We start from the raw sequence: 26,743 nt of genomic DNA, 5'->3' as shown, positions 1-26,743 counted from the left end.
CAAGCTTCAGTATCTATATCGCATCCGTAGGATGGGCGATCAATAGAGGGGATTTGACTGCTCCGATGGACTGAGGCAAGTAATTGTTCATTCTTATGCATGCTGGTGTAAAGGGCTTAGCGTTACACGCTACAGTGCAACTATATAGGTAGCTGCCGTGACACTCACACTGGATCCAACAGCTGAAACCATCTGAATGTAAAAAACCCCAAAACTCTATTTTTGCAGTATTCCGAACCAGATTGAATCTACATTTAGTAGTTAGCGCCACACCGATCTGATAGACGGTTTAAGATCCTTATCCCACGATCACCGTCGCAGCTTCTTCAGCTGTCTATTCTAGTTCATCCAATGTTCCAAGAACCCACATGGCCATTGCACGCGAAAACGCTGCGATGGTTCCGTAGACAGTAAGCACAATGATGGCGTTGCGACCAGAAACCAGGGTCAAACTCGACAATACTGCCGTACCATATAAAAGGTTGAGATTGTTGAGCAAATCTGCAGAAGCCTTGCTCCAGCGCATAAGCTTTCTGTGTACCAATTCAATCTCCCGGTTTTCTTGCACAAGATTCCAAACCGATAAGCCGGACCTAGGGACTAGATCCTTTCCACTCGGTGATTTCCCTGAGATTCGAAGGCTTGTTCGTAGAAATACAACGGCTATCAGGTGATGTATCACGGCGAGACAAATCCAGATGACTGGATAATGGTCCGTCCAACATGCCCAAGTAACGACAGCCTTTCTTCCTAAATCCACAGTTTGCCAAACGACAACTGTGGCACCAGTTGCAGCCAGAATATGCACGAGTACTACGGGAATATAATTGCCCCACAATATAGGAGTACTCATCGAATCGGGAACGAAACCATATGGCCCTAGAGGAAATGGCCCGCTTCTCGTAGCAGGCACATTTCTGTGTCTCCCTGATTTCTTGTTGACGTTGGTGATGCTAAGACACAAAGCTAAGAACGGAAATCGGGCGCTAATTCGAATTATATCTTCATTGGTATTCCCAAGAAGTAAGAGGACTGTAGGTATCTTACGAAAGTTAGCCCTTGTTTTGAAGATGACACTGCATCATTGCGGTAGAACCTACAAATCCTAGTATCGCAGATCCACTAGACAGGATGCTCTGTCTTTGGTTTGGAATGTTTCGCATCACACACTCGAAGGCAGGTCTACAGCTGCCCTCGAATGTTATGTTGATGGGCGTGAAGTCTGAGTTCGCGATACAGGCTTGTACTCCATCAAGAGCGATACCATGGTAGGTATACTGAAATTTCGCAATGCACATAGGTGCAAAGGCAAGCAAGGCTGAGATTTTCTTTTGGAGAGTCATGACGATTTACAGTTACTATATGAGAATCGAGCTAGTACTTACGCAGACTTTATGGACTTTATATTAAACTGCGCAAGATCTGGAGTAGCAGCGCTAGATCTAAATCAGATGCAGCCATTCCTTTGCTATTCAATCATGGTTGAACACGTTGCTGATAGACGCCTTGCAGTTTCAGCTACCTGTTGTGCTTCCTATAACAGAGCCAATCGTGCACGAGCTTGACTAGCTCAGTACTTGTAGGCGCACTTGAGGATGACACGCCAACACAGATCTCGATACCAGGGCCGCGGAGTCTATAATGTTTAGTGAAGTCTAAAATGTTTAGTGACCTGCACTTTTTGATGAAAAGAAACATACAGCTCTAAATGCTCTTCTGTAGTTATATAATTAAACCCAGGCATTTTACGTGGAGCTGCTAAAGAGAACGTAGCGCTTCCGCTGTTGTTTATTCTCAGATCTCCTAATCTTCCTTGTTGGTAGTCTCCCAGTCTCAAGTCCTCGAGACTCACGTTAGAATATTCGTTCAGAAAAGAGATTGTTTCATAGTGAGCACATTCGCCGCCAGGCCATTCGCGTTGTGTGAACCGTTCAGAAGTCATCAGCGCAGTAGTATCCAGCGGCGAGCTTTTCCTAGAGAGAGTCAGCGGTCAAACATTACGCCTCACTGTTATCACATCCAGGTATGCAGTATAAGACGTTCACCTTCGAGCGCCATGCGCGCATCTTGTTAGTGGGTAATCTTCACTTCCCTGCAATCATCCTTCGATCCTGTTATTCGATTAACGAACGTGGCCATGGAAACAAGGACTCTTGGATTCTTCCTCTTTTGAAAAGTAGCGCCTGAAACCCACGTGCAGACAGCCGTCTCTTTTTACCTCCAGCTACACATATTTGTCGGGAGATTTGGTGACCCACCCATTGCTAGACTCTTTGTCACCACTACTCGAGGATGTAAAAGGAAGTGACTTTCTTGGACCTCTCAAAGTATGGCAGTCCCTCCTAAAATCTACTCGGTACTTAGGGTGTACTTTTTGGTGCCTAAAATAGGCAGATTGATTCCTAAATCTATAACGTTGACAATAGTACCAAGTACAATCTGCCACAATGCGTGGGGCAGATCCTGAGGCAATATATATTGTTCTCGTTTCAAGACCTATCCGGTTGCTTGAGGTACTACGACCCCTTTCTTCTGTAATCTAAGCGTCGCATTGTAGGACTCGCATTGTGGGAACCTTAGTAGGCTTCTTTCATACTCGAGGATGAGAAGGTACGTGTCAGATCGTGGTCAGAGAACTACTTCTGGCACGCTCAAGGACCTGGGGCAGACGTCAAACCTGAAGAGTTTGTTGATATACTACTTTAAGTACAGTAGGACGCATTGGGAAAAGCTGCTAAAGATCTGGACTCTCTTCTACAGGACTATACAATCTCGAAAGAGCTATATTCTCCGTTTCTCACTGCTTCTCCATCCATGATTCCATCTACATAAGCTTCACTTATAATCCGATATTTTCCGGACTTTTGACACCGAAGAACGAATGGAACTTGAGCACCTTTGATCAAGGCAATCACATCACCACGCTGAACATGATAAGAGCTCAGTGCCAGGTGTCCCTTCTTTGTAACAAACGGGAGTCTTCCCAAGCTCCTTCTGGTGATTTCTGAGCCTAAACGAAGACTGTATGCAGCATTTTCCTGCAACCTTTCTTTGACAACTGTGCTCGCCAAAAAGAGTTGTGCCTCGTGTAAGATACGTTTGTTTTCAATCTGGTTCACACCCTTGGACAATAGAATTATAGCGTCAATGAAACGATCCTCCCCTATTCTCACGAATTGTGGATTTTGGCCGTGTTCAACGCCGCCTATTGAAGCCCTAGCTGCTGCACCTAGACGATTATCGAAATTGCCGTAATCCATTCTGCAACAGTATGAAAGTCGAAGAAACTCAAGCAGCCATTCAACTGGCCAAGAGTCTGTCTCCCGAAGTGGCACATCGTGAGTAGGGGCTCTGTCGGGAAATTTTCCAGTCTCGTGTATGATGTCGTAGATTTGGCACAATAGTACTATGCCTTCGATTGTCCCGTTTATCTTCACCGTGGTGACTTTGGCATTTGTCGTGTGATCATTCGACGCGTTGAATGTTGGATCTGGGGTACGATGGTCGTCTTGTACGCCTTGCAGCATGTCTGTCACAGGTTGAGACCAATCCGGGACCCAAGATGGCAATTTTGCAGACCTAGGGGGTTGACACATCGAAAGGAATGAAATATATCCTTGCTGAAGTAAGGCAGACATTGTTAATGCTTATACCTGTTCATATGATTTTGTATAATCCGGAAAAACTCCCAGGTCTTGCAACTCGTTTTGATCTGCTGCCAGGCCGATTAATGCAAAGATCTTATCCCGGGGTCTGTTGCATCCAAGTAGTGTGATGCATGGCGATCGAGATTGATTCTGCCCACGCATGTTGCACGGAGCAAAGCTGCTAATGGAAATCTGTTGTAGGTATAAATTCTCCTGGATGATAACATGATATGGGGACGATGGTGAAATATGTTCCGCATAATCTCAATCTGGTACGGTGTTGTCGATTCTGGCTCGGATGTAAATTTCGCAATCAAAACACGCCATAACGCAGCGTATGCATTGATGACTGCGCTACACCGGCGTCTCGTTATAGTTTTAGTTCCACAAAGAAGATCTAGGTTTTCTGGTAGGGTAACTTCCTGTAGAACCCACATCCTTCCCCACCATGGTCGAGTAAAAAATTGTTTCAACTCAGCAATTGGTAGAAGGTCGTTCTGGTCGTACCAGCCACTTATGCAATGGAAGAGGCTTTGGATTGGATCTGGGGGTACTCTTTCTTTGTTTCCTCTAGCGTGCACAATAGTGGTACCTGGAAGACTTTGTCCCTGCTTCATCGAAGCCATTTTTACCATCCTCAACCAAATTTTGCGGTATGGTTCAGGGCCATTGTGCATGTAACAAGCTTCTGCCTTTGCTCCTAACGTATTGAGGCAGTCTACAACCATATCACTGTTGGCATCTGGTGGCCCTAGCCATACGATTGTCTTATACGCTCGTCGGTATATGCCTGCCATCAATCCAACTTGGCAGCTTTTCTCAACCTCGTCAGATTGGTTTATGCAAACAGCATCGATCCAATAGTACAAATGATGCGATGGGTGTTTTTTCGGGTAACTCCTTCTGGCAATGCCCTTGCGGTTCTCTCTGAGTTGCCAGAGAGCCTCTTTCAGATTCCCCGTAATGTTGATAATCTTTCCGTCGCATAGGACAGGAACCGTGACCTTGGGATCACCCCATGTGTATGACAAAGCGATGTAGTCTGGGTGAGTATGAAAGGAGTATGTTCGGAGATTAAAATGAAGGACTTCATCTCCATGTCCGTATTTGAGATCGAGCAAGCGTATCGATTGACGGCATAATACGTCGAGATATTGGAACGTTGTCCTAAGTAGCGTCTGTCAAGGTTCATGTTTGTTGTTTTCATGCAGTGATGGCTCTTGGGACTTTGATAATTTAGTAGAACGTTCGAGTAACCTGAATTGTGAAAGATTTCGAAAAAGTAAACAAGCATAATTACCCTCTAGCATGCACCCCTTCTCGTACATCTTGCAACTCTGAGCATGCCATTACAGACTTTAATAATACAGCTCTGTACCAATAAGTGTGAATCCTTCTGTCTTTTCAATGGAAAGATAAGTATTCTGAAATTCGTACTCGGATAGGTCTTGCTGGGTGAAGAATAGGCGGAGGTAGAGTCTAAATACTCTGAAAGCAATCAAGATATTCTGCATAATGTTTACGGAAGTCAAACCCGAAAGACTGCTCTGCTCACCGGTTTCTTTCAACCATTTTAGATGTGCGTCGACGGCATTCCGTAAATGGCTGATGCATTCGGGGTCGCCGGCGGATTCCAATCACATTATTGGCGACGTTACGAATATCCGAGTGCCTAGTGGCAACGGTGCTACATGTCATACAAAAGATTATCGGTTGCCTTTTTACAACAGTCCAAAACATTTCTCGCCCCTCCCTTGCCTCGCCTCAGTCCTTGATTCGCAACCAGTGAGCTAGGATGTAGATTAGGCTATTTTGCAGTACCGTGAGCGTGGGTTCAATGGAGAGCTAAACACAAATTATATTCTGAGTAATTCCGACACCGAGTTGTACAGAGTACGCAGTACTCCAAACTGCTTGAAAGTTTTCACGGTCACGGACTACTTGTCATAGATTCCAAGCTATGCTCCTTGTGATTCTTTCAGCATGGAGTGTATTGGATGTTCATGTTTGGATCTTTGAAGCTATATAGAATCTATAGTACGGAATACAGGGATTGATGTAAGCTGCCTTTAGTGTCTTAATAGAACTACTAATTTGATGTACCGGTGCTATGGAACCCTTGTAACCTCTTACAGTAAGATTTTCAGCCTTTGTGTACAACCCATGCAGAAGTGAAGAAACATCACAATCCGAGAGACCAAAGCGAGCCAACCAACCTAGCAGCTCTGTTTCCACGATGATCTATGGGCGAAACAAGTTTCAAAGCCAGTCTATCGGGCGAGGCTGCCGAGTTGTCGGGACTAAGCATTGGTCGTTATGTTGATCATATCGAAGAGCTCTTTGTATGCAAGCCATATCAGTGAGAATGAAAACGAATAATGGCATTCATACCTCAGCATCTAGCCCTTGAGCGACTTTGACGACACTGTTCATCATCTTATGGTGACACCTTGCCGACCCAGGAAATAAATCGCTTGAAGATGAGACTCATGCATCCAACCTCGCTACAAGTACGTCTCTCCCACCCTATTTCAGACGCGTGAGATATCGCCATTAAGAGCAGAAATTTAAATCAATCTGCTTCGCGTAGAGTGTCATTGATGAAAGCGTTCTTCAGGAACATTTCTGCCTTCCGCCGTCGCTCGCCGTCGCCTCTTCATCGTATTTCAACCTCCAGTTTTTGAACAATTGATTCTGCGACAAAAGTCAAAGAGCAGCGATTGCCGCACTATGACCCATCAGATTTCTACCCAGTTCGCATTGGAGAGGTTTTTGAAGACCGCTACCGGGTGTTTGGGAATCTTGGATTCGGCTCTAATTCAACCGCCTGGTTCTGCCGTCACCTAAAGCATGAAGTGGTCCTTTTCCCCAAGGAATAATCAGTTGCTAAACTTGCATAGGTAACACCAACACGTTGCTCTTAAGGTCTGCATCTCGTCGCCAAAACCTAGCCGGGAGTTCGAGGTGCTAAGGCATCTTGCCGTCACCCAATCGTCGCATGCTGGGGCTCACTTTGTGAGAGCCCTCTTAGACTCTTTTGTAATTCGAGGACGAGAAGGCACGCATCAATGCTTGGCCATGGAGTCCCTCCTAGCAACCCTACATGATCTTAAGCAGAATTTGAACCCGAAGAGTCTCACCGAGGATATTCTCAAGACATCACTCCATTAGATGTTTGCAGGTCTTGATCATCTTCACAGCAACGCAAAGGTTGTATACAGATAGCGACTTTGGATCCCTCATGTTTTTTTCGAGTTACTCACGCAAGCGGCAGATCTCCAAGCAAAAAATATCATGCTCAGTTCCTCCGACTCGTCCGTCTTTGAATAATGAGAGAAGTCCGAGATTGACGAACCAGCTCCGCGCAAAGTGGACGGAAACTGCGTCATCTATAAGTCTCGTGAGTTTAACCTACAGCGAGACATGAGAGGAATTGGAAGATGCATGGTCACAGGTCTGGACATGGCTCGGATTGGCATTCAGCACGAGAATTTCATTCAGCTCGAAGCCTACCGCGCCCCTGAAGTGATGCTTTGCATGCCATGGATCTCTGCGCCTGATATCTGGAATGTTGGGGTCTTGGTGCGCTGAGCAACCTGGATTTCACCGATATTCTAACAAACACCAAGATCTATTCGAAGGCAAGCATATGTTTCACCCTTGTAGCAGTGACCGGAAATTTCCAACGCCCGAATGCTAGGGGAGATGATTGCCTTGCTCGGTCCGCCTCCTAGTCACTTCTTGCATCGATCGGATGAGACACTAGCGTACTGGAACCACAATGGTATGTTTGCTCCAACTTGGTCGAGACCATTATTAATATAGTCCAACTAGCCCAATGAAGGGGTTCGCGAGTATTCTGAATACACCCTGGGGGATGTGGGGGTAGATCTCGAAGGCAGGAACAAAGAGAACCTCGTGGTTTTGATGCGAACCAGAGAAAGGATTTACAGCACTCGACCTACTCCAAGATTAGTGGCTGAACATTTGGCAGAATCCATCGCGACATAGTAAGATTCCACGTAAGCCCTGCGACGCCTGGAATAGCACTATACGTTTATTCTCCCACATTAGCACCACTTGACTGCTTTTCCCTCCTCTAAAGGCTCCTCTCCAAAGCTTTCCGCCCCTTGTAACCCCTCTCTCCTGGAGGTCTAACTCTCCCAGGAGTCTTTTTTCTCCTCGCAGCTTTTCTCTGAAAGGAAATCGTCAACTCCTGGGGGAATTCTTCGTAGGGCGCAGAGCCTCCTTTTCGGAGCATTGCTTTCCCGTGAAAGTGCCCCTAAGATGTTGGGCCAATGGAGAGGAGTATGCCGATTATTAAATTCAGAGTCACCTTCATAATGGCATGCTAGAAAATAAGAATCAGTGACCTAATCCCCTGCCTCTGTTTTATAATTTATTAATTGGGTAGAGGGATTAAGGAATCATGCTAAATGCCAACCTACTAGGAGAGCCTGTAAAGTTTTCAAATGCATGGGTTAATCGTCAGGGCAACCAATCGTAGTCGGAGTAGAAAACAGACACGAATTAGCAACTAAACGTCGATTAATGATTAAATAGAGGAAGTAAGGTCAAGAACCTGAAGTACTATCACTATTACTTACTAGGCCTGCTAGATATTATTACAAGAAAAATAAATTAGATTTAGTAGAGGAACATCTAATTAAGATCAACAAATATCTAATACAAAGACAAAGTACACAAGCTTCACTTGCTCAATAGTACGGTCAGAAAATCTGTAGATGGTCCTGTGCGTACTGTCTTTTCCGTTAAGTCCGATTACAAATCCTACTGTATCGAAAGACAATGTCCAAATACCGGACAATGGCTCGCACCAACTCTAGTCAGAACTGGTAATTATCAGCATGAATCTCGCTCCTGTAGCAATCAATCAGCGATTTGGTCGATAAAAACCTAGACAATCAATATGACTTCAAGATTGTCCTACATGGTCACCTTGGAGGCGTGAGCACTGACTCAGATAGGGCCAGGACTTCAGAGCGCATTACCAAACGCACGATTCAATTGGAATGAGACGCTGGATATTATCGAAGAAATATTCCACAGTCGTTATGCTTTGTGGTGCAATTGTTTTTTTTCTCATTACTACAGAAGATTGTCCTTAATACTCATCCATGATCAAGCTGGTTCGTGAACAAAATATCCTTTCTCCATGAACGTAGATTTTGAGTGTGCTTGGGATAAATGTTGGAATGCAGTGTGTCGTCACGTCGTGCCAGATTTGAACGGTATTAGCGCATGCCTGGCCTGTTAATGTTATCATTACCATTGTTGTTCAAAAACATGAGATATCACGTTACGACAATCAAAGTTTTCATTCTTTGCCCTCGCACTAATAGAATCCTCATCATAACGTGATAAATGGGACGTGCATAGACTAGGAGAGAAAAGCGTTTGGCTTCAACATTGCTAGTGCGGCTCTGTCGGCCGGCCCCACCGGGCTCCTGTTTTTACAATGGAGATCAGTCAAAGCTTTACTCGATGAACCTTGACAAAAGATATGATACTCAACAAATTTTCGCGCATGTGCACTTCAGTTTGAAAAGATTTCCGAGATTCGTTCCGACCGAGTCTGTCGACCTGCTTTCCCTACCTCGTACGAATGGTTGTGCTGGCGTCACTATGCATTTTTGTCCGGCCAAGAACGGCCAGGACCAAAGGGCGGTTATGACTGAAGCAAAGATAAGGACACTTTGGATTGGAAACAAACATCCACACTACTGGAAAGACGACAACTAGCATTGAAAGAAGGGATTTGGGAAGAAGATTGACATAAATGTTGCCATGATCTACTCCAGGCAATCTGTCTTCGAGTTGGGAAGGTCGATCGGATTTATAACGTGACGTGAAATAACAGCATGCCGGATTTCAACGAGACCATTAACATCATCATTCATTTGACCCACAGTCGGGTGAGTGGTTTGGCACCAGAATGAAGCTTAGCCTACCACAGTCTGCTGGTTTTTATACTGCCCACTGATCCACCTCGAATAGATTTCCAGTTCATTCAAGAACAATAATTCTTCTCACTACATTATCCACATATTACTTTTAATCACCAATAATGAAGTTCTTTAAGAAAAGAACTGATGAGGATGTGCCCGAAAAGGCAACATCGTCCAACACGACTCCAGCTCACACTCCGCTGAAGAACAATTCTCTTGCCGATGTATCTCCTCCCGTCCAGGGACGCGTCCCAGCAATCTCCGTCATTCTTGGAGCAGTTGCGAGTGTTGGAGGATTCATGTTTGGTTATGAGTCTGGTCAAATATCGGGTATGTTTCTGATGTCTCCAAAGAAAACACCGTTGCTAATCATGATTAACATAGGTTTCCTCGCGATGCCCGACTTCATTGAGCGTTTTGGAGACAATGGCGAGTTCTCAGCTGTTCGCCAGGGAACGATTGTTGGTCTCCTCGCGTAAGACTTCCTTCATCAACTTGTAAGCGTCATTGAACTAAGTTTTTGTAGTATTGGCACAATGATCGGATGTCTTTCCTCTGCTCCTCTAGCGGATACCTTCGGTCGTCGTCTTACCATCTCTGGCTCTGCGTTCTTCTACATCATCGGCGTCATCATCGAAATCACCAGCAAGACGGTATGGGCTCAGTTTGCGATGGGTCGGTTCACAGCTGGTCTTGGTATCGGTGCCTTGTCTACCGTAGTCCCGATGTATCAGTCGGAGTCCATCCCCAAACGAATTCGTGGAGCCACAGTCTCGTCCTACCAGCTGTTCATTACGCTAGGAATTTGGACTGCATACATGATCAACTATGGAACGAGGAAGGACTATAGCAACAGCGCCCAATGGCGAATTCCCAACGGTCTTTCGGCGCTCTGGGCCATTCTCTTGGGATCGGCCATCCTTTTGCTCCCAGAATCTCCCCGTTTTGCCTACCGCAAGGGTCGAATCGAAGAAGCACGTCGCAATATGGCTCGTCTGAACGGCGTTCCCGAATCATCTCCATTGATCGATGCCGAGATTAAGGAAATACAAGACAAGCTTGAAGCCGAGAATGCCGGAGGAGAGCATCCCTGGTACGAGATCTTCACCGGTCCCCGCATGCTCTATCGCACACTCCTAGGTATGGTGTTACAGGCTGGCCAGCAATTGACGGGCGCAAACTACTTCTTCTACTACGGAACCACCATCTTTTCCGCGACCGGACTAGAGAACAGCTACGTCACTTCCATCATCCTCGGCACCGTGAATGTCGCGGCTACCATTGTTGGACTTTGGATCGTCGAAAATGTCGGTAGAAGAAAGGCAATGATGGCAGGTGCTGCCTGGATGTTCATGTGCTTGTTCATCTACTCCTTCGTAGGACAGTACCAGCTCAACCACAGCAACCCTCAGGCAACACCGCAGGCCGGTAACATCATGATCGTCTTCACCTGTCTCTTCATCGCTGCCTTCGCTACGACTTGGGGACCTCTTGTATGGGCCATTGTTGGAGAGCTGTACCCCGCACGTTACCGTGCTACTTGCATGGCACTTGCAACTGCATCCAACTGGTTGTTCAACTTCCTGATCTCTTTCTTCAGCACAATGATTACGGATAACATCGACTACTTCTACGGTCTTGTCTTTGGCGGCTGCTGTTTCGTCCTTTTCTTCGTCGTCTACTTCTTCATGATCGAGACAAAGGGCCGATCCCTCGAGGAGATTGACACGATGTACATCCTCCACGTCAACCCAATCACCAGCGCCAAATGGCAGGCGGACTCATTGCAGCAAGATGGTCTTGTCAACACAGATCGTCTGCATGTCGGCCCTGGCGGCAGGAGCTGGAGCAAGGCTGAGCAGGGAGGCGCTGATGAGTCGCGAAACATGGAACACATGACAGTATAAACCATTCGGTGAAATTGGGTGGAAGTCAAACTGAAGTTCAAAGGAAAGAAATGAATATAGACTGCATCGACACGGAAAACTAACATGGTGTTGGCTTTTCACGTGCTTTTAGCGCTTAATAATGTACTACCATAGCTCGGAGTTTAAAGATCAAAATCATTGATATCGTTCAATCATCCAGTGTCCCAAATCCAGTATGCATATTGTACTCGTCATAGACCTACTTTCATTGTCCAAACACCTGACAATTGGCGTACTCGAAAGTCGAATGCGTCCAACTTAATTTCATAGGAACAGCGTGTGCAACATAATACATAGCTTTCAAAGAAGTCGTGAACGCGCAAAAGATCAACTTCAAGCATATCGACTAACGCGCCAGCCACTTGTGTGTGATGAGCAAGCGACGCGACAAGACACGACCGGCGTGAGCAACTTTCTATATCTGCCAAAAGGTGGGTAATGTAGGTATACAGAGGATCTCGCACTTGCAATCGAATACACGAGACAGGGGATGCTTAATTGATGTCTTATCATTGAGGATCCCCATTCTAGCGGGATATACGTCACGCATCGCGGCCTGCCCCGGGGATCGGCGACCAGGATTCAGCCAATTGGAGTTTCCTGCTCCGAGATGTGAGAAATCATGCACGTATCTATCTCCATCATACTTTTAACAAAACATGGCATGGCCCAAGAATACCAATGTTTAATAGATCTCAACTTTCACATTAATGGGAATTGGAAGGATAGTTCTATCCTTTAATGAATGTCTTGTTCCTTTGAAGCTGTTGGGTCAAACTCTAATAAAAAGCTTGTTGGTGGCAGTGAGACGCTAGTCCTATGTAAGACTAGCCCTGTATATGACGTAGGAGAGTGAATGGTACCTGCAGGTTTCATATGGCGACGCGACAAGCTTTAATTAACCATCGAATCGAGAGGAAAACTGGGCAGAGCAACAATACAGGCACAGAGGTAACCAACAAAAAACAAGAACTAACGGCGTCAGCCACTGTCCCACCGTAAAAAGGCACCGTGGTGCTTGCGCGCATCAGTTTCTCTTCCTCTGTCGCCTCTTCTTCCTCCGCAATTCGTGCCTGGTTCCAACCTCTTACCGTACATTCAACCATGGCGTCTTTGCGAACGCTGTCCACAAAGCTTGCGCTGGTATCGAGCGTGATCGTATCCGTCAATGCTGTCGCGATTCCCGAGCCTACCGCTGTGCCGGATAGTGTCGAGGTTCGAGCACCTGTTGTCACTCCAGCCGCCATCCGCTTCGACGGAAGCCATTCTTACATGTACGACCGGAGGAACATCATCTCCGACATTGCCTCCGGAGCTGATAACTTTCTACATTCCTTGGGAAGTGTAATTGGACAGGATCTGCCTTCCTATGTCATATCAGGTATGCTGCGAATTCCGACTCCAACTTGCTGGGCCCATTGTAACTGACCGCGGCTAGGCGTTCCAAACTTCTTCCAAAATTTCCCCACAGGTGATCAAGTGAAAAGCTCTCTCGGCATCAAGGATGAAGATCTCGATGCGGCACCGACCGAAGTACTGAACATACCTCCCTATGCCAATTGGACCGGCGATGCGTGGAACGTTCGGTTTCACGGCAACGTATACAAGACACCCAACATCTCTCAAGAGAAGGTAGACGACCTGGCCAACGTCTTCCTAATTGATACGGACATTAAGGATCTCCCACCGAATGAGCAAGCGCAAGCCCGGAATTTGACAAAGTCAATCTTCATCGTACAGCAAGGCGATCAAAATGTATCGTTCCATCTGGAACCCGCGCCGTCCCAGGGTTCCTCTGGTGAACCAGGTGGCGGAGGAGCTATCACGCCCCCAGGCGGTTCTCAAAACATCACGTTTCCCTATGAGACGACTGACCTAGGCGACTTCGACGCGTTCGTCAAGATCCAGAATGTGTCTGGCGGCGGTCTGCTGAGCCCCGACCAAACGGACAGCGTCCAGCGGTTGAATGTGTATACCAATGGCACGCTCACCGGCAATGCGACGGCATTCCTTGTTCCTCCCGAGGGCATCACCTTCATCTCCGATATCGATGACATTCTTCGCGTTACAAAGATCTACCAGCCAAAGGAGGGATTGCTCAACTCCTTTGCAAGGCCGTTCACACAATGGATGAACATGCCGGATATATACGCCAATTGGTCGAAGACACTTCCGAACAGCACCCATTTCCATTACCTGACGACTACACCCGAACAGGCTACACGGCTATATATGGATTTCATCTACAAGACCTATCCCGGTGGTTCCTTCGATACTCGGCCCCTCAACTTCTCCGATGTGTCAGCTACGCTGTCGATTCGTCAGTACCTTCTCACCAAGATATTCGAAACATTCCCGAAGCGAAAGTTCGTCCTTATTGCCGATACTTCCAACTCGGATATCATGAAGGATTACCCCACACTCGCCCATGACTTCCCGGAACAGGTCCAATGCATTTTCCTGCGCAACACCTCGGCCACGGACGAGGAGGACAAGTTCCCGTACGATACCAGTAAATTCGAGGGATTGAACAACAAGAGTTACATGTTCTTCAAGGTGCCCGATGATCTGAGTGGATTGGATATCGCAAACGGGCAGTGTCTGAACGAGTCCATTCCACAAAACGTCACTTTCGGCATCCAGGACGAGGTCCTGGGCATCCATGGCGCTGGAGGAAAGTTGGAGGGCAGTGCCACAGTCAGCTTTGTCGTTGCGCTAGCCGTCGCAGTCTTCTTCACCCTATGATCGCAGGGTAATCGATTGATATATTAATGGCAATAGATATATACTCTTCTTCCATTCTCAAGAACACGCTTTTCCTCCTACTTCTCTGTTTTCTTTTTTGCATGTTATAGGTTCTCTGTTAGCATGGATGACGATTGTAAATGAGTCACGGTATGGCGTTTATAGCACTGGTTACATACGTTGATGGTGTATGGAAGGTGTAAATATTTGATTTCATGGTTCATACCCTCAGGGTTAATAAATATCGTTTACATCCACTCTCGCGCACTCATTATCAGCCAATCAGATGGCATCGATTTCCACAGATAACAGCGCCACGCATCGTGTACGAAGTGCAAGCCAAAGGCCACCGACCTTGGAGAAATAATGGATTTACCAACAACTACAGATCTGAATTGATGAAAGAAATTCATGACTGAGCTGTTTAAGTGTAATTCCAATCTCATCGAGGGGATGGTGCTTGCAAAAGGACCGCTCACGACGCATCTTTGGCGGCTTATGTCTCTGGGCTGTGATTGGCCGATGTACCGAAGCAAATCCGCGGCAGCATCGCCTGGACATCTTCAACTTCCATCGTCGTCACCAACTCCCCATCCCAACCCACCAAACCGCCGCACACCCCCGCCATGGCGTCTCGAATCCTGCCATCTGCCTTCCGGCGAGCTCCTCGAGCCCTGCGACAGCTCCAGCAGCAGCAATGGCACTGCCGGCCGCTCAGCACCACGCCCGTCAGGCGCAGCGACTCCCTCCAGGTGGTATGTACATTCGCACCCTCCTCTCCAGAGTTTCCCACCCACCATTGGCGTTTCCCAATGCCATTGGCATATCTATTGATTCCATTGCCTCTACTCCGATACTGATACGTACGCTGTAGCACCGCGACTCGCCCGAGAACAACCCGTCGATCCCCTTCAAATTCACACCGCAGAACGAGCAACTCATCCAGGAAATCCTCTCGCGCTACCCCTCGCAGTACAAGAAGGCGGCCGTGATGCCGATCCTCGACCTCGGCCAGCGCCAGCACGGCTTCACCTCCATCAGCGTCATGAACGAGGTCGCCCGGCTGCTCGAGATGCCCCCGATGCGCGTCTACGAGGTCGCCACCTTCTACACCATGTACAACCGCGTGCCCGTCGGCCGGTTCCACGTCCAGGTCTGCACGACCACCCCCTGCATGTTGAGGGACAGCGATGCGGTGATGAAGGCCGTCGAGGACCATTTGGGCATCCACCACGGCCAGACCACCAAGGACGGACTTTTCACATTCACCGAGGTCGAGTGTCTCGGTGCGTGCGCCAATGCACCCATGGTCCAGATCAACGACGACTTCTACGAGGACTTGACCTACGAGTCGACGGTTGATCTCCTCAAGGCGCTGCAGTTCGCTGCGGAGAAGACCGGCGCGAAGCCTGGCGAGGTGGGCTCGGCTGGCCACGTCGGCACCGGCCACATCACTGGAGACTTGCCGGTGTCCAGCGAGCAAGGAAGGGCCTACGAGGCGGCCGGTTTGAAGGTGCCAACACCGGGCCCGTTGAGCGGCAGGAAGAGCTGCGAGCCCGCCACCGGACTGACGAGCTTGACGAGCGAGCCGTGGGGCAACGAGACATTGAGGAAGGACGGTCAGCTATAGTCGGAGAAGGTGGTTTGGTTGAAGCTGTCGGACGTTGAGATGGAAAACGAAATGGAAACGGACGGGTACTGTAAATATCACAAAGTATGAAAGTTTGTGGAGATGGCTGGGCTGGGCTGACCTCCGTTGTAGCAGCAGCGGCAGCGGCAGCAAATCTGTAGAACATGCAATGACAATTCGATTTTGAATCAAACCAATCTAGGGACTGATATGTTGATATCAGACACGAGTGAACTGTGCCTTGTTGCCATGATCTCTCAATCAAACCGGGGATTTGGCATTTACGTTCTTGAGGTCAGGGAAACACAAAGAAACTAGAGGTATATGTACGAAGAGTAAGAAACATCTCATTCCATCAACATCAACAATGAACTCAAACATCAATACATCTTCTTTACATCTTCCTACGTCGAACGGCGGTCCACGAACGCCGAGCGTGAACAACCATCACTCTCAACCCTTCGATTACAACAACAACCAACCAACTCCACCAATAATCCCATAGCCACTGAACATCCCCATCGCCCTCCCGTTCCATAGAGACACCTGTCTCCACGATATGCCAATCCTCCCTATCCTACTGGTACAGCTTCCCCTCCTCCGTTTGTACACACGCATGAAATATCCCGCACCACCTCGTCCTGGAATGCATAGCTATCATGGGAGGTTACCACACAGAGAGAAATGACCATACGGCCACCACCACCGCACGCTCATCCTAGACCATGGAAAGAAAAGATCATATGAGACACTCGTCTGTTTAGGTGTTTAGGTATGCAGAACACATCTCCTCCTTCTCCGTCAGAATTTCATTTGCTCTGACATCAACCCTTTCGAGGACAAAATGAGAGAGAGGTGCGGAGTGGGGTTTAAGACGCTGTCTACGTTACCCGCAGTGAGTCCGCTTGATTGTGATTTCCTCTGAGAGACAGAGATGGAGACCAATATAGACTTTCATTTGTTCAATCGGGACTTTGTCGTTCGTATTGTTTCAACAGCGTAGATGGTTCAATTGGGTTCGGAGATGTAGGGTGGGTTGGATAGAGTGATATTGGTTAATTGTGGGGGAAAAGGAGTTCGAGCAATTCGGACAACAATAACAATGTCTTCACGACCGAACATATTCTATCATTCAGCAGCGTGAGGCAAAACTGCAGACACAGATGTGACAGATATTGAGACTGAGTTGTTCTTCTTCCGCATTTCAATTTAGCAAACTATGTACTCAGCTACATCCACTTATCTAGCTTGACTAGTGATTCTATGTCTCCTCTCCTCTGTCGCAAAACCAGCCAAAGCAATCTCTGTTGCATCCACAAAGCTTAGAGTCTAGAGCGTTGAGTGCAAGTCGACGTCCCCTAGAAGGACTATTTGCTTGCCTCCTCTCTTTCCACTCAGGGCGCACCCGAATGAACGCTGAAATACCCATGATACCAAAGAGAAAATCGCCACAAAACGCCTGGGTATAGGATGATACTTCTACAGTTTACAAAGGGTGTACCAACTGTGCATGCAAGCAGCAGATTTCGAAACACCCTTCTCCAAATTAAAAAAACAAACCGGACCAAGACAGACAAACGCCGTGCCATGTCTATGTGACTTGTGGAAAGCACACCAACAGAAAGCTCCTTGGAATAACAGGAGACGGACAGCGGAAAAATTAGCAGACTAATTTCCGCGCGCGCAGAGGGGAGTTGTGTAAAGATTAAGAAAGAGTGTCAAACTCTTACAGTCGAAGGCATGGTATATTAAAAGAAGTGGTGGGGTTAGAACGATTATTGAATGACGAAACACGCTGCGCAACGCTTGATCGTCGAAAATGCTGTTCCATCATATCATCAGACGCAGCTCTCCATGTCCGTGAGACTACGAGAATAGATAGAGCGAGGGTCCAATGGTCGTCATCGTGGAGATCGTCCAGCCAGCGTGGTCAAAACGGGAGCAGGATTTCTAACCCCGCCATTTGGGTTTGTCGTCGGTTTGTCCGAGACTGGAAATGCGCCCTCCAATTCTGCTCAGGCGCCCGGCCTCAAGACTCGGCCTGCTTTGGCGGCTCTTGCGTCCTTCATCTATGCTGCCGAGCCGGCTGTGGGTTCGAGCGGAGGTTGGCTTCGGCGGGGTAGTGGTGGTGCGTTGTTGTTGTGGGGTTGGAAGTAGGCTGACACGGCGGCTGTTGGCAGCACTCGGTGGACGGCTCTGGCGACGGACACTGGGACTATCCTCATTTGCATCCTCGCCATCCTGATGTGCCACTTGACGCGCCGACGTCGGTGTGCTAATCGATAGCCGAGATGACGAGGCCGGAGTGGACCTGCCTGGGGTCTTGCCACGGGCGGGAGTCGAGGGCGATTGAATCGTGCTTGCCGTGGGACGTTTCATAGCAGACTGCGCTGGAGTCGTTGATGCAGGTCTGGCACCATGTGGAGGAGGGGACAGGGCAGCCGAGGAACGGCTGAGGGGGCTGCGAACTGGAATCGAAGAATGGCTCGAAACGCTCCTCAGAGATCGAGACGAGTTTGGTGTCCCACTCCGATGGGGCGAAGGGGTGGTCAAAGAGTTTGGCTTGAAGTTGTGTCCTACGATCGTGTCCCGCATGTTCACACTAGGATTCCACGGCGGCTTGACCAACGGTCTCTTGTCCGTTGGGGTAACTGAGCGCATCTGGCTGGAAAGGGTGCCGGACATGGCTCGAGAAGGTGTGGTAGAGAAATGCTCCAAACGAGAGGTGGTCATTGCCTTCCGGGGGACGCTGCTGGAGGTCGGTAGAGCGGAGTGTCGGCGGCTGCTTGGGATCGATGACCTCGAGCTTGACGCACTCGGCTGCCGCGACTTCTTCCCGACCGGCGTGGTGGTCCCATATTCGCCACTCTTGCGACCCGTCAGGATGACAGAAGATGCTGGTGAGCTGTTGGGGGTGTCGAGCAGGGAGCCAGCAATCGATGCCTCGGTACGGGTGGAAATGACTGTGGAGACGGAATCGCGGAGCTTGCGGGTGGCGGTGAACTCGTCCAGAATCATATTCATTTCCTTGATCTCGCTTTCCTGGTCGACCATTTTCTGTCGGACGTCCTCTTGGATTCGCAGAATCTCTCCATTTACGGTCGAACGATGCTTCATCTCAATGTCGATCAGTTCCAAGACGCGCTTCATGGACGGAGGGTAGTGCTCCCTCTTGTCTTTGTACGTGGCGATGCGCGAGCTCAACTTCTCTTCGTCATTGTCGTCGATAGCCTGCCGCAGTCGCTGGATACTCTTCATCAGAGAATCATACATCGCTACCGCCTTGCTGCCTGCCTGGCGGAAACTGTGCACCCACTTATCCTCACCGAGCTCTTCCCGCAATGCATCGGCGTCTGCCTCCAATTTCTTCTCTAGCTTCTCCAAGACATCCTTTCTCCTCATCAGTTCATCACAGGCGGAAGGGAAGATCTTGCTAGCACGGAGGTGGAAGGAGGACAGGCGCATCGGCAGGAAATCGAGGGAGGCACGGAGTGGCTGTAGCTTGGCGAACAGAGCGAGCAGGCGCGAGTTCTCTTGCTCAATCTGGGGAATGGGAGAGGTTGGTGATAGGATCGCGGGCGGAGGGGGGAGACCGAATTTGTTGTCCTTGACGGGATGGCGAGGAGTTTCCTCCACGATCGTCTCGAGTTCGGCGATGTCGAACTTCTCTGCCGACTCGGCGACAGAGTCGGAGATGGCACGGTGGCGCCGTTCTTCCATCTCAAAGACCAATCTGCTCAGGTTCTCCACCTCTTGACCAATCTCTCCCAGAACCGAGTTCCACAGCTCTTCCCACTCCATGGCGATTTCGACCTGTCTCTTGATGTCCTTCAGAGTTTTCTTGATCTGCGTCCAACCGGCGACCACCTCTTCCATCTGGGTGACAAGTCGTACTAAATCCTTTGCAGGAAGCGCCGCTATGTCAGGGCGCGATTGCAAGTCCTCAATGGCAGTGATGTATACGGTGACCAGGCCCTCGAACTTTCCAATGGCGACGTCGACCTCTGCCAGTCCTTCTCTGCCAGCTGCTGCCGCCCATTCCACATCGTCTTCAGCATCCAGACCGTTCAATACCTCAGTGGCCTTGGCCATCCACAGCTTGATTTGATTCGCAGCATCGTGCAACGCCCGACCGGCGGCCGTCGAGGTGGGAATAGCAGAGATGCTGGACGAGAGGGACGCGGCCGGGGGAAGGGTTATCGACGTTAGCTGCTGCAGCTGATTGGTGAAGCTGGCCCTTGACAGTGTGTAGATCGAATTGGCCCTGGAGAATTGCCTGCGGTGGAAGTATGCCGCGACATCAATGCCATCGTTATCGTCCAACACGGAAACCTCCTCCTTTGCCTCTGGCTGCGGCGCCGACTGTGGTACTGGCGTTGGCTCTGGTGCTAATTCTGGCTCCGACTTTGGCTCAGGCTCTGCAGGTTTTGGAGGCGCCTGCACCGGCGGCGGAGTGGGCTGTGGTAGTGGTGGTGTATCCTTTGGCGGCGGAGTTGGGGCGCGAGTGAGCTCCGTCTCAGTAGAAGAAGCAGTCTCGTCGATGGCCTGGCCGAGGCTCTTGGAGCGCGAGATGTCAGGGAGACGATATTTCTGCGTATCCTCGCCGAGCACGCTGGCCTCCGAATCGGATGGCAGGACTCTATCGCTCGTGCTCACGAAGCTGCTCCTGTCGCTCTCGAAGCCGGGCGGCGGGCTCTGGTCCATGACAAACGCCGGGACGCTCTCGCCCGTGTGTTGCGGTATCAGCGGCGTGCCGTCCTGGCTGCCTGGGTAGGGCGCGGGACCGATGCCGCTCCAGGCTGTTCCTCGCCGTTCGACGTTGACGCTGCGGTCGCGGTGGAACTCGTCGAGCTCGCGGATCTTGTCCTCGGAGATTCGGCCAATCTGGGGGTCGTATCGGGCGGTGTCCTGGTTCTGGTTCAGAAATTTCATGCGGGCCAGAAGGCCCGGGGACACGTTTTTCCTAACAACCCTGGGGGGTCCTTCGCGCGGGGGGTTGTGCTGTTGGATGGATCGCGGAGGGGGAGAGAATTTGGTGGCGGCGGAGGCAGCGACGGAGGAGGGGAAGGAGGACGAGGAAGAGGAGGTTGTTGGTGGAAAAGGCGGTGTTGACGTAGACGTTGGCGTGGAGGTTGTCGACGTTGCTGTTTCTGGAGTGGAAGAAGAGGTTGTTATTGGAGTGATAGAGGTGGATGTGGACGTGGACGTGGGCGCGGGTGTGGGAGTTGACGTTGACGTTGATGTTGACGTGGATGTTCGTGTTGTTGGCTTTCCCGCTGCAGCTGCCACATCAGTAGGGAGGGAAGGTGCAGCCTGTTTTTGTTTTGATGGTTGTTGTTGTTTGTTATTACTGGGAAGGAACGACGGAGACTCCAGCAGTGGGAATGGAATTGTCTCTTTGACGGGCGGCGTGGTGGAAGCACCGCTGCTGCTCATCGGGACATTTACGCTTATGGAGTAGTGTGGAGTTATAGACAGAGAGAAGGGGAAGAGGGAGGGAGGAGGATGGAGGATGGAGGGATGCTGATATGAGGCTGATGAACAATTAGGCGACACTCCCGTCTCGAAATCTACCCTTGTTCACTATAGCTCTCGTTTTCTCTCTCGCGCCTCTCGCTCTCTCCAATCGAGGCGAGATGGAAACGGGGACGAGAAAAAAAAGGGAACGAAAATGTCAAAGATAGAATTGGGATTGGGATTGGGAAGATTAGACTGGGGACAACAGCGCAACGACCAACGTGGTGGTGGACAGAGCGAGTGTTGGGGCCTTTTCCCACGCGCGCGCAGACACCCGCACACGAATTGCCTGGCGATCGGTTACGATGGGTCGGCAACGGTAACGGCAACCCGGATGGGATGTTTATTGTCTTCCTTTTTTTTTCTTTTCCCTGATATAGGTCGGTGGATGGATAGGAGGAGGAGGAGGGTACGTGTTGGCTGGGACAAGTGGACGAAGAGCTACCGGAGCCTAAGCGTGATCGATCCTCCGAGAGGAAGGGAAGGAACAGAGAGAGTTCGGAGTCGCAAATGCGGTAAGAAGAGTAATACCAGTACGGAGACGGAGTAGAGTAGAGTAGATGGGGTAAATTACTTGGTGGCAAGATACGAGAGCGGATGGGATCAAGAGAAGGGGAAAAGAGATTAATCGATCATAAAGGTAAGGTTAAGGTAAAGTAAAGGTCAGGCTGGTCAGGTCTCTAGTCTTTAGTCTTTGGGTGGATTAAAATGCGAAATGAGTTCACGTTTGGCGTTGGCGTTGGCGTTGAGGGGGGGAGGGGTGCACTACTTACGGGGGGGGGGGTACAAGTGACTATCACCACAACAATAACAAGATCATGATACTGAACAAACACGGACACACCGATAGATGCGCTACTGGAGAAACATAGCAGAGACATCTTCAGAGACATGCGCAGTAACTATGGACACAGTGGACAGTAGAGTCGCACAGTAGATAGTAGATCCACCACCAGAGACTGTACACAGTACACAGTACACATAATAGATGCAAGACAGGGATAGGGGTACAAAAGTCGCGTCCCCTCTCATATCCGTACCACAACCATCGATCCGTCTTCCGTCTTCTGCTCTTGTTCTTTGTTTACTGTTTACCCTTTCTCTAGCTTCTGTAAAAGTTCTCCTAGTAGTAGGAATCATTTCTGCGTCTTCCCGTACTCCATATAATTATATGTAACTATATATATTCAAACAGGAAGCATGGGTCAGACGTATGACGATATTCTGGCAGAACAAGTCGGTTGTTTCCGACCTGGCAGTCTGAGACTCGTTGCGCGGCACATCGGCTACAGCACCAGCACATGATAGAAGAGATGGGGGAAGGCAGTTAATTCATCTAAAACCACATCGAAATGATAGGTATATCATTACCTAGGTACAAACCCACTCCATATAGAATAGTTATCCTCATCTGCGAGTAGTCCATCTAGGTGCTACATGTACATGAGGTATGCATATGCCACATGCCCGTCATGCCCGCCAGCTAGGTCAACCCAGAAAACTCGATCTACAAACCGTTCGTTCGAACCAAATCCTCGTTCGTCCCATCCAAGCCGGTTCCATAATTCCCATGCAATGCCATGCCCATCCCAGCAAAATAACAATTATCAAGCCCGTGATAATGGCATGGAATAGGGGTTGAGTTGTGCGGGAAAGAGGGCGGCCAATCAGCATCGGCCGCCACCAATCACTAACTACCGCGACTATCGCGATGGTAACTTCGTCTCTGGTGGATGCTCGTACGTTGCCCTTTGTCCACTGTGGAAACCGTGAAGCCATCAAACTGCTTTGTTGTGATACAAACGCGCGAAAATATTCATGTAAGAGGCCTTGTATCACGGTACACAACATCGTTGCATGGAGCTTCACCGGGTGGCTTGTTTGTTTGTTTGTTTACTTCATTTTATTGGTTTCTTTGTAGGGTTTTCCTGTTGGTGATTGGAGAGGGGGGTATCTAACGACATTAGACGATCTGACTGACAAACCGTCTCGCTCTGACTATCTACATATAGTAATAAGAAAAATGATTGAGTTAAGACATGTTCGCTAGCTTTCCTGCACCGTCTGTCTGGTTGCTGGTGGGGGTATATGGGTATGGGTATGATGGAGGGGAAAAAAATATGTGCAGGCGCATTCAAAATCCAATAACGTGGGGATACGCGGTGCTTCGACAGAATTTGTATGTGTGACTAGCGATTGAATAGAAGTTGGTTTGGTTGGTTTGACTGGTTGATTTGTTGGTTATGTCCATTGGATTTCGGCTCGTGGGTGGCTTCGTCAGTTCCGTACCACGAGAATGCTGTTGCGCCGGCCCGGGCAGTCCTCTAGGCAGACCTGTTGCCTGCCTACTGAACTGCGGGGAAACAGGTAATTATTAGGTAGTAAAAGAACCCGTCCAGGACCGGTCCGGGGCGAGTGAGAAGAAGAAGTAGTGGTGGTGTTGGTGGTTCATAAACAATCGGATGCTTCGTGTCAAATTATTAGATCGGAGAATATGGTGGTGTGAAGCATAGACAGAAGAAGGTAATGGCGTGCATCTCAATGCTTGGTCAACATCAAGAATTACAAAGCATCGTAGCTGGGATCGATCTGGAGCGTAGGCGTCTTCGCCGGGTTCTTCTGCTCCCTCCACTCGGAAGTGATCTCTTCCCGCACTCCTGATGCCCACGTCAGGACGGCGGCGTCGAACTTCTTCCACGCCTCGATGTCGGTGCCGGTGACTACGCCCATGACATCAATGTCCAGCTTGATGTCCCAGCGCAGTTCCGCCGCCTTGGCCCAGTACCGCAAGTTGTCTGCACAACGATACGGTTTGGCCGTGTCTGTGTGGTAGGATTTGATTTCTTCGAAATGACGTCGTGACTTATTGACAAGTGCGTTGTGGAGGTGAACGAGGCGCAGCCCGTTCTGCAATGATGTGAGGAACGGCGTCGGTACCTGGCCCACCTCTGGATCTGTCCATTCCGGCAGAGGCTCGGGGGTGGGATCGAAGGACTTCAAGAAGAGCAACTCCCGCTCCCTCTCCTTACCAGTCCAGTCGCCCTCTAGCCAGGTCCAACTCTCGCGCTCCTCGCGTTCCTGCTTCTCCTTCTCTTCTTCCGTGTCCAGCAACTTGCTGATGCCAAACACCCAGGTCTTGATGTGAGAAGTTTCGTAGGATTGGACGCCGTTGGCGAAGTTGCGAATAGCTAGGCGTTTGAGGACGTCGAGCACGTCATACAGTTCCTTCCTGATTTCACGCTCGGACTTGATGGCGTAGAGTCGCTGCGGTTCCTCATGTGCAGTATAGTAGTTCTTCGCTGCCCGGATGGCAAGGGTAGCAACGTCAAGGAGGTTCAAGCCCTGGATCTCGTGCCATTCAGGAGTTGGGTCGGGAACGCGACGTTGCGCGTCGCCATCGGTTGTCGCGTCGCTCGTGGCCTGGCCCTTTTCCAACTCGCGTAGGTGCTTCTTGGCCTCTTCGAGGGACTCACGCAGTTCGCGGCGAAGGATGGCCATGTCTGGTGGCGGCGGTACGTAGACGGGAGCCATCTTGTACGTGCTCACCGTCGGAGGCAGCATGACGGGTTCCTGGTCGTCCCAGGCCATGGAGGCTGTGTCGTCAATAGGGGACTCGACGAGCCCCTCTCCAAGATGATCCGTGGTGCCGTCTGGGGAAGGCATCGACAGGAACGACATGTCCCCATCCATGCCCGAGGTCGATATGCCCGAGACAGGTCGATCAGATCCACTCTCTGTCCTGGAGCCCTTCTTCCTGTCCTTGGATGTGCGGCCGGTCGCGGTGTCGAGGAGACCCGTCCTGGCGAAGTAGTACTGCAGGTGGGCGATGGTACCCAAGGACATGACGCTCTCTCTGTTCTTGGCCGACTGAGAGAACTCTGTACCCTCTGGTCGCATGTAGCCCCTCCGCCTGCCACCATCGGAGAGTCGCGAGCTGGCGGAACGACCAGATACTGAGGAGACAGAAGAGGCGGTGGAGACGGAACGGTCGAGTTGCGGGACGGCGTTCAGTGCCAGCGAGGGGGTCGCCCATGGCTCAGGACTAGAGCTACGCTCCAGAGGAGGCGATAAGGGGGGCATGACGCCCTCGAGGACCATGGTGGTTATGTTTTGAATATCTGAGGGTTAAGGTTTTTGGGGTGTGTGTGTGTGTGTGTGTGTGTGTCAAGTGTGGCGGTGTTGTGTGCGAATCGTTTGTGTGGTGGATTATTGAGTGTCGCGGTCGTGTGAGAGAGCAGAAGGAGGGAGAGGATAGGAGGGGAGGGGTCCGTATAACCGAAGGGGTTGACAACAATCAACTTTTTGACCAGGGGGGGTTGGGCTTTTCTCGTTTTCGCAGTCGCAGACTCGCAGTAACTAGTAGCACTATTGCAGCAGTAGTAGTCTCAAGCTGCAGTCCCAAGTGTTGTCCCAAGTGTTAAGTCTCCCCAGTGACAGCCACGGTAACGGTCTCGGTGTCAGTCGCAGGATCGCGTTCGTCGTGTTTCGGGTTGCAGTTGCAGTTGCAGTCGCGATACGCGTGCGGAAATGCGATGGCGGAATTAAATTAAGTATAGTAAGGACTCGTAGATATGATGTATGGTTCTTCCTGTTGAAGGCGCGTACAAGAACGAGTGTAGTGTAAAGGAAAGTGAAAGACTCATAAGGTGTGTAAGTGTGTGTGTATGGTGGTAGTGGTGGTGGTGGAGAAGGAGAGGATGGTGAAAAGGAGGAGGTGACGATTTGGCGACGTATTACGATTTGATTAGATGATGGTACCAGTCCAGTCCAGTCCAGTCCAGTACTACCAGGTAGCAGGTAGCAGGTAGCAGGTAGAGCAGGGTATGGTAGTAGGTAGCCTTGTAGGGTGTGGTAGGCAGGTATTCTAAGATTAAAGAGGAGAGCGGAAATCGTTGATGGATTAGGGGGTAGTCAGTTAGTAGTACAGTTACAGTCAGAGACGCAAGACTCGAAGATGGCGATGGGAGGGAAGATGGATGAATGGGAGGAGGATAAGGAGGATAAGGAGGAAGAGGGAATTGATTCGGGAATAGTCAGTCAGTCAATCCAAGTCTGTGCCTTTTTTCCTTTGCCTTTGCCTGGTCTGTGTCCACTCTCTGCATTATTATTCACTATCAAATACCAAATTACTCGTATTAACTACCAAGAGGTACTCCGTACTCGACTTTCCCCTACCAACATGCACTTCAATTATTCACTCGACACCCTCTGTTTTCAAGAGCACATGAAAATCTGGCAACATCAAAGTAAGATTGATTACTCTTCGAAGGCGGGAGACGCGAGGCAAAACAACGCGAAAAGCAATTT

General features: G+C 49.6%; 8 protein-coding genes across 8 annotated transcripts; 3 read left to right on the top strand and 5 right to left on the bottom strand.

Annotated features, from left to right (window-relative positions):
* Positions 1–334: 334 nt before the first annotated feature.
* Positions 335–1,343, bottom strand: BU24DRAFT_456312 (uncharacterized protein; the record flags this gene model as incomplete). Its single annotated transcript, XM_033531430.1, has 2 exons — positions 335–1,042; positions 1,101–1,343. The coding sequence occupies 2 exons, from the start codon at positions 1,341–1,343 to the stop codon at positions 335–337; spliced, it is 951 nt and encodes a 316-aa protein (XP_033376882.1).
* Positions 1,344–2,762: 1,419 nt separating this feature from the next.
* Positions 2,763–3,260, bottom strand: BU24DRAFT_360404 (uncharacterized protein; the record flags this gene model as incomplete). The annotated part of the gene is made up of 1 exon (XM_033524101.1): positions 2,763–3,260. One exon carries the CDS (start codon positions 3,258–3,260, stop codon positions 2,763–2,765), a length of 498 nt encoding a protein of 165 aa, XP_033376881.1.
* An 833-nt stretch (positions 3,261–4,093) lies between these two features.
* Positions 4,094–4,708, bottom strand: BU24DRAFT_322258 (uncharacterized protein; the record flags this gene model as incomplete). Its single annotated transcript, XM_033522941.1, has 1 exon — positions 4,094–4,708. A coding segment is annotated over one exon (615 nt), but the record flags the coding sequence as incomplete, so codon positions are not given.
* A 5,027-nt stretch (positions 4,709–9,735) lies between these two features.
* On the top strand, positions 9,736–11,523 carry BU24DRAFT_468956 (general substrate transporter; the record flags this gene model as incomplete). The annotated part of the gene is made up of 3 exons (XM_033532565.1): positions 9,736–9,946; positions 10,001–10,091; positions 10,143–11,523. 3 exons carry the CDS (start codon positions 9,736–9,738, stop codon positions 11,521–11,523), a joined length of 1,683 nt encoding a protein of 560 aa, XP_033376879.1.
* Positions 11,524–12,255: 732 nt separating this feature from the next.
* BU24DRAFT_497975 (uncharacterized protein) lies at positions 12,256–14,545 on the top strand. Its single transcript, XM_033534319.1, has 2 exons — positions 12,256–12,925; positions 12,983–14,545. Exons 1-2 carry the CDS (start codon positions 12,649–12,651, stop codon positions 14,287–14,289), a joined length of 1,584 nt encoding a protein of 527 aa, XP_033376878.1. The 5' UTR covers positions 12,256–12,648; the 3' UTR covers positions 14,290–14,545.
* Positions 14,546–14,894: 349 nt separating this feature from the next.
* On the top strand, positions 14,895–16,114 carry BU24DRAFT_403198 (uncharacterized protein). Its single transcript, XM_033525559.1, has 2 exons — positions 14,895–15,044; positions 15,164–16,114. The coding sequence occupies exons 1-2, from the start codon at positions 14,916–14,918 to the stop codon at positions 15,917–15,919; spliced, it is 885 nt and encodes a 294-aa protein (XP_033376877.1). The 5' UTR covers positions 14,895–14,915; the 3' UTR covers positions 15,920–16,114.
* A 1,761-nt stretch (positions 16,115–17,875) lies between these two features.
* Positions 17,876–20,983, bottom strand: BU24DRAFT_324092 (KAR9-domain-containing protein; the record flags this gene model as incomplete). The annotated part of the gene is made up of 1 exon (XM_033522962.1): positions 17,876–20,983. A coding segment is annotated over one exon (3,108 nt), but the record flags the coding sequence as incomplete, so codon positions are not given.
* A 3,015-nt stretch (positions 20,984–23,998) lies between these two features.
* Positions 23,999–25,516, bottom strand: BU24DRAFT_360316 (uncharacterized protein; the record flags this gene model as incomplete). Its single annotated transcript, XM_033524098.1, has 1 exon — positions 23,999–25,516. One exon carries the CDS (start codon positions 25,514–25,516, stop codon positions 23,999–24,001), a length of 1,518 nt encoding a protein of 505 aa, XP_033376875.1.
* Between the last annotated feature and the right edge of the window lie 1,227 nt (positions 25,517–26,743).

This window comes from Aaosphaeria arxii (genome assembly GCF_010015735.1).
Source record: "Aaosphaeria arxii CBS 175.79 unplaced genomic scaffold BU24scaffold_18, whole genome shotgun sequence".
NCBI classification, from domain to species: Eukaryota; Fungi; Ascomycota; class Dothideomycetes; order Pleosporales; genus Aaosphaeria; species Aaosphaeria arxii.
The sequence above is the reverse complement of the archived record's forward strand: the minus strand, read 5'-3'. Positions and strand labels throughout refer to the sequence as shown.